Source organism: Cajanus cajan, chromosome 6 (genome assembly GCF_000230855.2).
Source record: "Cajanus cajan strain Asha chromosome 6, NIPB_CcT2T_4, whole genome shotgun sequence".
In the NCBI taxonomy this organism is placed as follows: domain Eukaryota; kingdom Viridiplantae; phylum Streptophyta; class Magnoliopsida; order Fabales; family Fabaceae; genus Cajanus; species Cajanus cajan.
Genome location: NC_138522.1, coordinates 37,440,885 through 37,456,635, shown reverse-complemented (window position 1 = coordinate 37,456,635; position 15,751 = coordinate 37,440,885). Strand labels below are relative to the sequence as shown.

The window sequence follows — 15,751 nt, the reverse complement described above, 5'->3', positions numbered from 1 at the left end:
TTCGTGAGAGAGGGAAACCAAAACATATGTGAGAGGGAAATGAAAAAAAAATAATTATCATTACAAAGATAAAAAAAACAAAAAAAAAATATTATTAAAATATACCAACGGTTTTAAATTTTAACCCCTGTAACTTAATAATACTTAACGAGGGTTATTGAAACCCCAGTTATTTACTTATGTTCCCGAGGGTTAGGATAACCCCATTAAAAAACCCCAGTTAAATACAATTTTTTTTGTAGTGATTATACCTAAAATTGTGAACATCACATCTTTAAATTCTAATGAAAATTGCAATATAAAGATTAACAATAAAATTTAGAACATTTAAATTAGAGAAAAATTATCATGAAAAAAGAAAAAAAAATACAAATAATAAAATAAGAGAAAGAATTGTAAATATCACCTTGAATTTCTATGGTGAAAATTGCATCGTCTATAAATGGGAAATAAAATTGTGTAGTCAAGAAAAAGGGAGAAATTAGGTTTAAATTGACAATAAGAGAAAATAAATTGTGTAAAACTTTTGGTATGAGAGAGATACAATAGAATGTAGAATCCTTTATACATACTGACACTGAGTTAAGATGAATTGTTTATAACTTTAAGAAGGAAAAAATATAATAAAGTGGAGTTACTCATCGGTTGAAATTGTAACTACCAAATATTATATTAATTAATATTATATTAATTGTGTTCATAATAGCCGACAATTATATGAGTAATGTAAAGAGATGAGAAAAAGTTGATACAAACAAAATACTAATGTAGTAACAATTGAGATTAATTTTATAATGTGTCAATATAAAGACTTGTAACTCGACTTATATTATAAATAGAAGATATATATATATATATATATTTTTTGATAGTGTAAATAATTCTTTTGTTCTCATTTAATTATAAATTATCGTATAAACTGCTAAATAATTCTTTTAGTCATTTTTATTTAATCAGTTCAATTTAAATATCTGATTATTATTAAAAGATTCAAATCGATACTTAATTTTTAAAAATAATACAATATTGTCTTTTTCATCCAATCTAGACCAATGATATTATTTTCTTTTATACACGTGTGAAACAATAAAAGAAAATGATGTGTCACTACTTATTAAACAGATAGTAATTTAGTAATATTGATTTTATAAAACTTTTACTTTAGTTTTATTTTCTAAAATATTGTTCACTTCAATTCATTATTTTTTTAAGTACATAATATATCATAAGTAATTTTTACACCGCGGTCTAATTTCACATTATCATTATAATAAGTATGTTAAATTTTACAAAAAATTGTCCTAAAGCATCATCTAGAAGAGTTTAATTTGTTTATTTATTTTTGGAAAAGATAATTTTGGCTGTCTTTTTTCTGACCAAAAGAAGGCTCGTTACAATTGTAGTAGTAGCAAAACATGTCCTGAATTGAAGTGTCCATCACGCTTATACTGTGCATGATTTTTTATGTCTTTGGCTGATTTAATGGATTCTTTTGTATAACCATGATTGGAAATTTGAACCATTCCACAATAAATATGTGAATCACATATATCAATGCAGTAAAGATCTAGATAATGCCTTGAGAATATTTTTGTACAACGAAAATATAAAAATCTCAAATTCTACAGCACCTTTGTTTTTTGGTTCATGCTACTTACATGTTCATTATTTGTACATAGTTTGAGTTAATTACAATTAAAATATTTGCAACATGGGAGATACTTCTATCACAATCAGTTTGAAACGATAAGGAGCAAAATTCTGAAAAATAGGTGAATTCCTCTGCTACTAGAATCTTTCTTAGTTTTATTCACACTTGCATCTGTTCTTGCAGAAGAGGTATCTTCTTGTCCAAAGAATCTGATGAGCTTTCGTCACAGCCTGTCTTTTCTTCATTTCCTTTGATTTCTCCATGCATTATTATATAATACCCCACTCCAAGTACAGTTGCTCCTATTACACTGCACAATTGTGTTACTAGAAATTATGTGAACCAAATTTGTTATGCATAAAAGTATCCATATATGTGGGGTGAAGAAGTAAAACTACCTCCCATAATGAAGGCTGTTAGAAAAGAAGGAAACTGCAAAAGTAGTGGCAAAGACAATACCAAAGGGCTTGAAAAGTGAGACGTAAAGTGGACCCTTCATGCGAGTGAACCATATTTGAATATTGGGACGAATCACACCCCCAACTACTGCCTATATACATATTTCACATCAGCATATGTAATTATGTAGGTTTTGCTGTTTTTCAATTATGCATATTATATATCAAAATGATATCTAATTATGTTGATACTCACAGTTAAAACAATGAGAATGAGATCATTGTCACGCCTTAACTTCCAAGCATTTATGTCTCTCTCCACTATCCATGAGACTATTGCACTGAGGATTGTCCCAACTAAGCTAGAATAAGAAAGCACCTTCACTGGTTCTGGATATTGCTTCACACTTTCTTTCTATCATGGTGAAAAAGGACAAACTTGAATCATCACCAAGATTGTTCATTCCAAAGGAAAAACGGATTTTAAGAATAGAAAAGAGGGTTTAAAAAAGAAAAGAGGAACCTGGACTAAGTTGGAAATTGAAACTGAGAAGGAAGCTGCAACAAGCAAAACACCACCAAGAAGCCAAAACTCTGGTGTTGAAGAGAATACAAGATGTTGCTTAGTGTGTCTAAGGTGGTGAGAAGATGGTCTTACAAGTGGTCCCTTGAAGACTTCAGCTACCACTGCTCCCATTATTGATACCAAAATACCAATCACTTGGACTTGGATAACAGGGCTTCTCAAATTCAATGTCTTCCTGAAATTAAATTCAACTCATTAACTTTTTAATAACTGCTATTTACTACAAATTAGTTTGTACAAAAAGAGATGAATCATATAGTATGCATGACTATAAAGTTGGATTAAAAGCAAACATCCACTTAAATTTTAATTTTAATACGTTACATTCGTGCAAGTTTGTCTTTCTTTCTTTATCAACTATAGTTTTACTTTATTAAAATTATGTGCCGATTAGATTAAAAAAAATTTACATGTGTAGATTTTCCATTTTGTACTATTAAAATTTATAGTTTTATAATTTACTAATATAATTATATACGTAAAATCTATGTACTTTCCAATACATGGCAGATGGACATCATGGTAAAAATAAAGAGATAATATAAACAAGGAAATCATCACTGAGTTTTGGTGAGGAACCTGAGAATGAGAGAGAGCAGAAAATTAAACGTTGGGATCAAGTGGCCCATGGCACACACTAGTATTGGTGAACTATAACATAGACCCAGGAATAAAAAGTTCTGAGTCATGGTTATCCTGCAAAATCAATCAATGAAAAAAGTGGCAAATAGAGTACTATTGTTGAGCTAACCACAACTTCAGCAAGCAAATAGAATATTCAATTATGAAGATTCTATTTGAAGGACATAAGAAAAGGCATACAATTTTATTTCAATTATTCAAAGGCCCTCCTCACTAGGGAGAGATATACCCTGTAAAACCGAGGAACAAGAAGCGCATGAACAAAGAGAAAGTAAAAGTTGGCCTCTCCTTTCTGTGGAAAAAAGAGAATATTGAAGATCAGAACCTAAACATATTCTCCATGCAAACAACTTGTAGCATGCAGGTACATGGAAAAGAAAAAGAGAGACCTGTTCTCTTGCTGCGATAAAAAGGAACAAGGGAACAGTATTATAGTGGCAAGAGCGTTGGTATAAACAATGAACACAAATGGACTCATTCCATTACTTATTGCAGTTTTTGCAAAAATCGTCAGCCCTATGGTCCAACCTTCCATAATCACCAACACTATGAATGGAAGCACTTCATACATGATCTTAGTCTTAGCCTCCATTGAGTTTTTCCACTTGTGTACTCACTTAGAGAGTGCTAATATGTTAAAAACGGAGATATAACTATATATAACTATTATATTTTTGTATCTCTTAAACAATTCATATTTTTAATTTTTAATTTCTAACATAGTATTTAGATTTTAAAAGATATTAATTTTTTTAGAATTAAAATATATTATATTTATTTTAAAAATTTGTTTTCTTTTTTTAAAATTAAGATTAGGTCAATACATAAAAACTCTTAAAACGATTAGAATCATCATACATGTAAAGAAGGTCACTACCTTAAATAAGAAAGGAGATCATGAAGGAGGTTTTTAAATTTCATTAGAAAACTTATGAGGGAGAGATTTTCAAGTTTTACTCAAAAAACTTGTGAGAAAGGAATTTTCAAATTTTACCCATAAAGTAAACTTGTAAGAAAAGGTTTTTTAAGTTTCATTCATAAAACTTGTGAGGAAGGATTTTTAAATTTCACCTACAAAACTTGAACGGAGAATTTTTAGGAACATATATATAATACATGTTGAGATAATAAATATCCTTGTAGATTTAGGTATGAATGATTGAATCACAATATTATTTTTAATGTGTTTCTTTCTATTGTTACACGTAAAAACAAAAAAAAAAGGTTTTTGTTCGCAACAATAGTATTAGAGTCAAGTTTGATTAGGTAACCAACTTAGACAAAGTATTGATTAATAGAATTGACAATGAATCCAAGAGTGAGATCCTAAATAATTGGTAGGAAATTCAAGAGTGAGATCATTCTTTGTGTTAAAAGTCTCTTCCTAAAGTAAGGATGACGTGTCTTGTTAAAGTGTGTTAACGGAGATCAAGTAGGTCACTATTAAATACTCGATAAAAAAAACTTTCGTTTAAGAGATAGCGTGTCTATGTAAAAGAGATTCACACTTGAGAAGAGTGTTAAAGTTCAAATGTTAAGTGAGTCTCATATCGGTTAAAGTTAGACATATTGAATAATATATAAGTAATATTTACTAACCTAATATCTTAAAATTTTTGATTATTTGGTGTCAAGTTTATTCATATAGTCTACTCACTACCAATTGAAGTACTTCCTGATGTTAAAACTTAAAAGATATTTCGAAACAATTTTTATTGAGGGAGGATCTTTGTGTGTGTGTTTGCCCTTAGTAAGTAGGAGCTTGCACAAGCACCAAGAAACCCACTTATCGAACTGGAATTGAAAATTTGTTGAAGCAAAGAGAGAGGAATACATGTGTAACCCTTCACAAAAAGGGGAGGCTACTTTGGAGGTGAAGTTGCAACTCGAGTGTCTCAAATTCTTAAAAAATGAACCAAAGATGACGTCTCAAGGAGTTTTAAATCATTCAGGTTATTTTCTTTTTCGGGTTATTCATGTTCACATGTTCTCTGTTTATTTGTCCTCCTTACTTTTCTATCTTAATAATTTGACATCCTTTATGTAAACTAAGAGTAAAAAATAGTTGTATATGTACTATTTGTCTTATTGTATTTAATCTAGAGTTAATTAATCATGATATAGTTTGGAACCAATAAGCGGAAACTTTCTGGTATGGTTACGAATGCATTAATGGCTGGCATCTTTTGTGGCCCTACTATTAGAGAATATTAAATGTGATACTGATAGAAGCTACCCTTTTGCGTGTAAATCGAAAATACGACTGAATCAGAATCTGAAGAAAATGTTATTCTGTGGAATATTTTTTGAAAACGCTAACATATATTTTTAATTCTTTAAATTTAGGATAAATTTATTTTTTGTTTCTCAAATTAAAATTGATATTTTTAATTTTTGTAATTTCAAAAATTTTATCTTTATATTTAAATTTTATTAATAAATTTATCAAATATTATTGTATAAAATTTATTTATTAATATTTTTTTTTGTAAAAATATCATATTAAATCTAATTAATATTATAAATTATTTTAATATATTACTTTTAGATATGTTATTGGTGATTTAAAAAACAAAAATAAAATTTTTAAAAATTATAAAATTAAAATAATAATTTTAAATTTAAGAGACTAAATATATTTAAACTAATCTTTTCACTTTTGTCAAAATTGAGAGGAATCAAAGTCAACCAGGTTGCCAATATTCAACTTGGTGGGCCTGTTAACACTCAGGCGCTTGTCAAATTGGTGGGCCTGTAGCCCAAGAAAATGTTACGCTGTTTTCTCGGTTACAGTCTGGGAGGGAAAATAAGAAAATATATTTATAAGAAAATATTAAATAATTTTTAAATATCTATAACTATAAGTATTAATAATTAGTTTCACAAGTAAAATAAAATTATGAATTTATAATAAAAGTTGAGATCTATATTAATTATAGTTTTTGGTTTGCATAAAAACCTATTAATTATATTCTAAAAATCTATTAAATCAGGTTGTTCACCGCATTATATTTTACAACAATAATAATCAATAAATTTTAGAAAAAAATTCCTTTCAAATTGTTACAAAGTAGGAAAAAAGTGTATTGGGACAATGGACATTGTCTTAGGAAACAAACTTCTAGAAACATAGCAAATTTCTAGAAACATACAATATTACAACATGACATTTGATTTGTGATTTTGATGTTCATATAGTATGTAATATCCCAATTTTTATAAAATAATATTAATATTAAGTTATATAATTATTTTAATATTTTTAATATGTTTATTAAAGGATTTTGATATTATTTAGTTATTTATAGGAGTTTTATTCTATTATAAAGCTTGATTTATAATTATTATTTTAATTAAGGAATTAGGAGTTATTTTATAAAGTGTATTTTATTATTATGTTCATGTTATTTGATTAAAGAAAGGAATATGTTTAATTCTATATATATTATATTAATTATTTTATGAGAAAGAGAAGGAAAAATGTGTTGGTAAATGATTAATTATTATTATTATTTATTTTATTAATTGAGAAAAAGAGGTTAAAGAAGTTATCAGAAGTTACAAGTTATTTTCACATATTTACTTCTGACTCTCATTCTCTCTTACACTTTTGAAGACTAAGGAGAGTCAGGAGATTAAGAATATAAACATTATGAAGGTCGGTGGGAGTAGATTCTGTAATTCATAAACAACAAATCCAAAATGGAAATTACTTTTTTTCATTGAACTGTTTTAAAAATCTCAGTTTTCTTCTTTTTTAATTTTCGTTTTGAATTTATTGTTTATGAATTATGAATGTGAATCATCTATTTATGATAATTGAGATTTTGGTTTTATTTATGAAAGATTTTAATTTATATTTATTGTGTAATTATGTACGTGATCTATCACGCGGTATTTATATTCAACATAAGATATCTCACTCATATCTTTCATTTCAAAGTTATTAGAGAGATATTTCTTTACATCATGTAACATAGCAACAAGCAAAATGTCATTAACATATAAGACTAAAATTACAAAGCTACTCCCACTGACATTCATATAGATGTACCAATTAATAGTGTTCTCTACAAAATCATATGATGTAATGATATTATTAAATTTAAGATACAATTGTCTGTAAGCTTGTTTTAATTCATATATTGACATCTTTAATTTACACACCATATTTTCCTTTCCTATAGAAACATACCCTTTGGGTTGATTCATATAAACCTCTTCGTCTAAGTCACCATTTAGAAAGGAAGTCTTTACATCCATTTGGTGAAGCTCTAAATCATAACGAGTCACCCAAATTAACATAATTGTCAAAGATTCATTCTTAAAAACTAGAAAGAAGGTTTCTTTACAATAATGTCATCCTTTTGAATGAAACCTTTGGCAACAAGTCTAGCTTTATATTTTTCAATATTGTCTTTCAAGTCACGTTTGGTCTTAAAGACCCATTTACAACCAACTCATTTTTTAACCTTCAAGCAATTTAACTAGATCCTATACTTTATTATCATCCATTGATTTCAACTCCTTTTTCATTGCATTATACCACTTTTTAGAATTGTCACTTTCTATGGCTTGTCTAAATGAGACTAGATCTTCACCAATGCTCAATTCACATTCATGTTCAAGTGAGTACACAACATAATAGCTTGAAAAAGTTTGTCTCTTTATACTGTCAGACCTCCTCGGTGCTATTTATGGTGCCTCTTTTATCATTTGTTCATTTGTGTGTTACACATTGTTTGTTGGTTCATTCCCTATTTGTTTATCCTGTAGGTTTTGAATATGATCATGTTATCTCTAGATGTTGTTTGACTATAATACAATTAGAGGAACAACATATTGAGAAGGGACTATAAGCGAAAAAGATTGACCAAGAGTCTTTACAATATCCATTATTTGTGATTTCTCACTCCCATTGAACTGACCATTCTTAATGAATATAGTATTATCAAACTCAATTATTCTTTTACTATGATCAGGACAATAAAATATGTAACCTTTGGACTTTTTAGGATATCAAATGAAGAAACCACTAATGGTTCTTGCATCAAGCTTCTTTCATGTGAATTATACACCTTTACAGCTATCAAAAAAAACCCAAACATAGAGATGCCTTAAATTGGGTTTTCTTCTTGTCCATAATTCATAAGGGGTCTGAGGAATAACCTTACTAGGAACCCCGTTAAGCAGATACACAACGATCTTTAATACATTCACCCATAAAGATAAAGGTACAATACTATAATTTAGCATATACTTAACTATGTCCATTAGAGTATGATTATGTCTTTTAGCTACACCATTATGTTGTGGTGTGCCAAGCACAATATACTGTGCACATATGCCTCTACTTTCAAGGAACTTAGCAAATGGACCTAGACATTATCCACTTTCATTAAATTTTCTATAAAATTCGTCACCTCTATTAGACCTTACAACTTTCTTTTTTCTATTTAACTATTTTTCTACCTCATCAATGAACATCTTTAAGATATCCACTAATTATCAATGTGTATCAATCTTAGAAGTTCATTAATTCTTGTTGCAAAATTCTTTGATATTTGTTTAGTTTACTTTCATTTAATACAATATAAACATATATCCCATACGCTAAAATCAAATTGAGGCAAAATTTCATTTTTCATTATCTTTTCTTAAAAAATATGACCAAATCTTTGATTTCACAAATAAGTATAACAATCATCATGTATATTACACTTATTACTAACAACACATTCAACATTAAATAACGATTCTTTAAACTTTACATCAAGATTGAAACAACACAAACCATCTATTAAAGTACCAAATCCATAATAGTACATATCCTTAAACATAGAAAATACATTGTTTTGAATCTTGAAACTAAACCCTAATTGATCCAAGTTTGCAACAAAATCTAAATTTGTAGCACATCCAAGTACATAGAGACATCCTTCCAAATCTACAGGACACCCCGTGTCAAAAATTAATCTATATGTCTCAATACCCTTTTATTTTTGCCTTCATTCTATTTCCCATATAGAGAAATTGTTTAGTTCCTCTTATGGTTTGGATCAAAAGTAATCCCTGCATAATAAGTGACACATGAGTAATTGCTTCAGAATCAAGTCACTATGTATTATTAGGTACCTCAACAAGATTTGATTTAAAATTTATAGATATATAAAATATACCTTTTTTTCAAACCATTTCTTTCTTCTCGGATAATCCTTCTAGAAGTGACCACTTTGTTTATAGAAGTAGCAATTTTTTTCCTTACATACTTCTCCATCTTTAACCTTTTATTAGAATTTGCCCTTTTTTTTCTTAACCGACTTGCTATTGCTAATACTAGTTTTATAATGAGTTGAGATGAATTGGGTTGTCCTTCATTTTTTTTAACCTCCTTCTCCCCATAAATTAGCATGACCTTAATTTCTTGAAAATTCTATTTTCCCTTAACAGTGTTATAATTTACTAAAAATTGGCCAAATTCAATAAGAGAATTCAAAATAATCTATACCGAAAAGGATTCACTTAATTCCATTTTCCTAGAATTTAACTTTGCTACTAGATTGACTATTTCTATCACATGATATTGACTTGGTTGAGACCAATCAAACTTTTTGATTGTCAGTTCACTTGATAGATTCCCCACAATTGACTTGTCAATAATGTTAGATTGTGAGTAATCCTTAACCAATTTCGTGAATTCCCTCACATTATAAGTTTTGGGCATAGATGGCTTCACATTTGTTGTCATAGTCAATCTCATCAAGTCCAGTGCCAATCTATTAGATTGCTCCCAAGCCTCATAGAGAGACTTGTTAGCATTAGTACTTATCTTTGTAATGATTGGAGGGCTTTCATCTATTACCAATGCTAAGTCTAAGTCCACTACACCTAGTTGAAACTAGATATTTTAGACTAATCATTCATGTAACTTAAAATTACATATAAATTCATAGATTAAATCACTTTGATAATTAACAAGCTTTACTTTCATATATAGTTTTAAAATCACTCTTTTTTATATATAAAAATAATAAATTTACAATTACTTATTAAATACTAGTGCAAGAATCATATACATACATAAAACAAATACTATAATTTTTTACATATATATAAAAAAAATTTAGCGTTGAGTTTGAAACACACATATTTTATAATATTTCAAATACAAATACAATCAATTGACTTACGCATAGTCAATGACTTGCGTACAGTAAATGATAAAATCATTCAATTGAATTAAAATAATTCTTTTGCTTTGCACACAATGTAATTTAACAATTGAATAACAGTCACGACAATTGAATTAAAATAAAATCCATTCGTTTTAAAATAAAAGCATTCCGTGGGAGAAAGCAGTTCTTATTTAGGTTAAAACCTTATTTTGGTTCCTTATAATTTTTTTTTGTTTCAATTTAGTCCCTCATTAATTTTTGGTCTCAATTTGGTCCCAAATTAATTAATTGGTTTCAATTTAGTCCTAAATTAATTAATTGGTTTCAATGTGGGACTTTCCGTCCAAATTGCTTTAACGGTGTTAACTTTTGGCCACGTGGACGCCACGTAGATGCATACGTGGCATCCACGTGGATGAGAATTTTTTTGAAAACACCTGGACCCAGAACGGCCCGTTCTGAAACCAGAACGGGCCGTTCTGGTTGCAAAATTAAAACACCACCAGTGAAGCAGAACGGGCCGTTCTGCTTTCAAAACGGGCCGTTCTGAAATCAGAACGGAGAACGGCCCGTTCCAGAACTGTGAATAAAATATTCTTTACTTAATTGTGTTTTTGATATTATAATTATGCAATTTTGATCTCTAAGGTTTTAATTGAGTAATTTCAGTCCTTAAAAGAATATAATTGTGTAATTTTAGTCTCACAATTTTTAATTGAACAATTTTAATCTCTCAAATATCATAATTGTGGAATTTTAGTCTTTCTCATTAAAAATTTAATAATTTTAAAATTTTAATATATATATATAATGTTTTAAAACTATATAATTGTTTGTTTATTTAAATTAACGTATATTATTTTTTTTAATGTATCAAATGATATATATTTACTATTACTAAATAAATAAAATTTATATATTATTAGTATTTTAATATTACTGATAAATTAATATCAATAATATTTTTACCCTTTTTATAAATAAACTAATAATTTGATAAATATAACTTAATATATATTAATATACTTTTACAAAAATATATATATAAGATCAGATATAGATTTCTAATTAATATACTTATATTTTTGTAAAAGTATATTAATATATAACAAGTTATATTTATCAAATTATTAGTTTATCTATAAATTTATTAATAATATTATTGATATAATATCGAAAATTATAATATATGTTAATTTGAATAGATAAATAATTATTTAATTTTAAAACATTATATATATATATATATTAAAATTATTAATTTTTAATGGGAGAAACAAAAATCATACTATTATGATATTTGAAGGACTAAAATTGTTCAATTAAAAATTGAAGGACTAAAATCGCGCAATTGCAATTCTTTAAGGACTAAAATTATGCAATTAAAATCTTGGAGATCACAAAACTGCACAATTGTAATACTTGAGGGATAAAAAATGTAATTAAACCAATATTCTTAATTAATTTTATTAAAAAATATAATAATTAATAAGATAAAAGGAATATCACTTTATAATTTTTTGCAACTTATTTAAGATTAAAGGAATAAAATGATAAAAATTAATAAGATAAACATAATAAAATAAAATATAAAAAAATATTAATATATTTATTTTATTGGATATAATAACATAATTAAAATATAATTAATAATATATATTTTATAAAATTATTAATATTTTATATATAAAAAAATAAAATAAAACCGGAACGGCCCGTTCTGAAACTGGAACGGTCCGTTCTGGTGCATTTTGGTTGTGTTAATTTTGCACTTGGAACGGGCCGTTCCGGATGCAAAATTAACACACCAAAAGTGCACCCAGAACGGCCCGTTCCGGTTTCAGAACGGGCCGTTCTGGGTCCAGGTGTTTTCAAAAAAATCTCATCCATGTGAATGCCACGTATGCATCTACGTGGCGTCCACGTGGCCAAAAGTTAACACCGTTAAAGCAATTTGGACGGAAAGTCCCACATTGAAACCAATTAATTAATTTAGGACTAAATTGAAACCAATTAATTAATTTGAGACCAAATTAAGACCAAAAATTAATGAAGAACTATATTGAAACAAAAAAAATTTATAAAGGACCAAAATAGGGTTTTAACCTCTTATTTATTATACGCACAGTATTTTATGCAATTCGGTCATATACGCACATATGCAATTTTATTTTATGCCATTTTTATTAAAAGAATTTCAATCTCAACTTTTCCAAAAGTATATAGCAATTCCAAAGTAAAAGAACAACTAATGCAAAAATATATTATCTCTGTTCTTACTCTAATATCAAATGTTACATGTAATTTTATAATGATAATCATATAAGAAAATTACATTTTTTTATATTAGTTAACTCACTCACTACTATTATACTTCATAATTTTTATGAAAAAATTTAAATAACATATACTTAGATATGTAATATAATTTAAAATTTTCTATATAAATAGTTCTCATTTTTTTTTTTTACTTCTTTTATTTGGTCTATATGATAGTGTTAAACTCCATTAATAAGTTATTGACACTTTCTTGTACCAGCGATCATTTTTATGAAAAAACAAGTGTTTTTTTTAAGATATGTAAAAAAAGAACTCTTGAGAGCAAGAGAGGTTATGCTTTTTAATAAAACCAATTTAAATTTTTTTTAAAAATTTTTTTTCTTTAATGTCAAAATTACCCTTAATAAAGTGAGAAAGGATGAAATTACTTTTAATAACTTTAAAATAATCTCTAATGACTCATAATATATTTTAAGTCTAACAATCATCACATTAGACATCTTTTGATTAAAAATTATTTCTTAATTACATGAGTCAATATTAGATTAAATAATTTAATATACGCTGAACCGAGACAAGTTTACAACGAGCTTATATTGGCCAAACAATTCAATCAGCTCATTGCATTAAATCTAGAACACAACTGACAAAATGAACCCCATATCATATCTCTTGAAATCTTAGAATGATTCATTAAATATCACGGGCAATCAAAAAAGTGTATCAACAAATATCATGCAAAATTATCTCTTAAAATCAGACAACACTATAAACCACTTATATATAAGTAGTATTAAGTATCATTTAACCTTAATCTCATTCTTAACTCAAATTATCCTCTAACTTAAGCCTCAAGTGTATTTGTAGGTACTCTATCATTAAGAATATCAAAGCAACCAGAACATCATTTTAGAGTACTTGCAAATCCTGATAAGAACAATAAACATATATATAATCAAATTTACTCATAGTAGAAATCAAATAATCATATCCAAAATAAAAATTTAAAATTGATTTATCCAAACAAAATATTTAAAAAATGATGAAAATTAAAATCAATATAACTCAAATTTCAAAAATTTCAAGTTCTTTGAATTTCTAAAACTTTTTATCCAAACACATTAGGAAAATTTGATTTTCATCATGTCCAAACATTTAAAGGAGCGTTCACAAGTTGGTCTTGATTGAATTAATTTTATCAAACTCGTTATTTAAATTAGTCAAAATAGTTTGAGTTAGATTGAATTACATTAGTGTAATTTTTCTATCAAATCTAAATTGAACCAACTCGGTCGGAATTACATTAGTTAGGTTTAACCATCATCTATGAAAATATAAATTATTTTTTAAAAAAATTAAAAGTTATTTTTTTTTCCTTTCCATTTTCTAATGATGTTTTGATGACTAGGTAATTATTTGTATTGTATACGCAATTCGATTTTTTTTTTTCTTATTTCAAATAGTTATAGTGATGTTTTGATGACTAGGTAATTATTTGTATTTTTTTTTTCGTTCCTGGAGTATCCACCGCCGACAGCAGTGAATAATCTCCTCGCTACGTTGGAGGCACCTCAAAGGGTGGGATAACTGGTCCCAAGATTTAACGCGGCTGCATACACAAGGCAGGATTCGAACCCTTGACCTTGCTTAAGCATGGATCAACCCCTACCGCTGAACCACACGCTTGGGGTTAGGTAATTATTTGTATCGTATACGCAATTCGATTTTTTTTTTCTTATTTCAAATAGTTATATTCTTTGAAATTTTTACTCAAATAATATATTTTTAAAATTTTTTTACCCAAATAGCAACTTTGCAAATTTATTTCTCCAACTAGCATTATTTACTGTTCACTTATTTTTTGATTTTTTTCGCATTTTGGAACGGCCCGTTCTACAACTAGAATGGGTTGTTCTGCTTGAACATGCGTTAATTTTGCATCTGAAACGGCTCGTTCTAAAGTCAGAATGGGCCGTTCTGACACCCAAAATGGGGCATTCTAAAACTAGAACGGGTTGTTCTAAACTAGGCTTTTAGCCCTTTTTAGAAGTTTGGAATGGACTATTCTGGTTTTGGAACGGCCCGTTCTGGGTGTGAGAACCTTCCATTAAAAATACCTTCACTTTCACCATACCAAATTTATCAAAACACTAACTCACCCTTCTTATGATATTCCCTCCAACCACAACGTTGAGTCATACACACAGCTTTTAACTGGTCCAGTCATGGACCTTAATCAAATACCTTCTCATCCATTTGACCAAGCTACAGCTTCTGCCTCTCAACCCAATATTCATACCAACATTGAAGATCATCTTCTTGTTGGTCTCCTAACAGAAAATGTCTTTGATCCTTTTAGCTAGGACGAAGACGAAATCCTCTTTGAACATTAAGATGATGATGAAGAAGAAGAAGAAATCCTTTCAGTTCCAAATAAACCACCACTAGAACCAGTAGCCATATACAACCCACCTCCACACTTTTTAGACTTTCCCAATGAAATTCAACAACAAGACATTGAGTATAGCCATCTATTGGAACGTGAAATGGTTGTGTATCTACCTAGAACACTCTTTGTTGGCCAATGCTTCCAAACAAAAGAACAAGTGCAAGATGCCATTAACAGATTTCACATTTTCAACCATTGCACTTACAAGGTTAAGCACTCAAACACTACTAGGCTTCTCGTGGAATGTGTTCACCATGATTTTTCCTGGAGATGTCGTGTTATATTGCGCACTAGAGAACAACATTGGGAAATCATGATCCTTGAAGGCCCTCACACATGTGTTTCTTCACTCATCTCCCAAGATCATAATAAATTAGGATCACAAATGATTTCTCAAACCATTCGTGAAATTATTGAGGCTAATCCATCTACACCCATTGCAACCATCATAGCCCACATCAAGTTGACCATGGGTTATACAATTAGTTACAAAAAAGGATGGCTGGCTAAGAAACATGCCATTGAAAATATCTTTGGAAATTGCGAGGAGTCGTACAAAAAGTTACCAGG

At 28.2% G+C, this 15,751-nt stretch overlaps 1 protein-coding gene across 2 annotated transcripts; it reads right to left on the bottom strand.

Annotated features, from left to right (window-relative positions):
* Positions 1–1,488: 1,488 nt before the first annotated feature.
* LOC109791437 (WAT1-related protein At1g70260) lies at positions 1,489–4,302 on the bottom strand. Of its 2 annotated transcripts, none has more exons than XM_020350738.3 (7): positions 3,667–4,291; positions 3,507–3,569; positions 3,215–3,331; positions 2,573–2,810; positions 2,306–2,464; positions 2,050–2,201; positions 1,489–1,961 (listed from the first exon to the last, which is right to left on the bottom strand). In XM_020350738.3, the coding sequence occupies exons 1-7, from the start codon at positions 3,867–3,869 to the stop codon at positions 1,811–1,813; spliced, it is 1,083 nt and encodes a 360-aa protein (XP_020206327.2). In that variant the 5' UTR covers positions 3,870–4,291; the 3' UTR covers positions 1,489–1,810. The 2 variants fall into 2 exon arrangements, with proteins under 2 accessions (XP_020206327.2, XP_020206328.2); XM_020350739.3 differs by having other exon boundaries at positions 1,828–1,961; positions 2,111–2,201; positions 3,667–4,302.
* Positions 4,303–15,751: the final 11,449 nt, after the last annotated feature.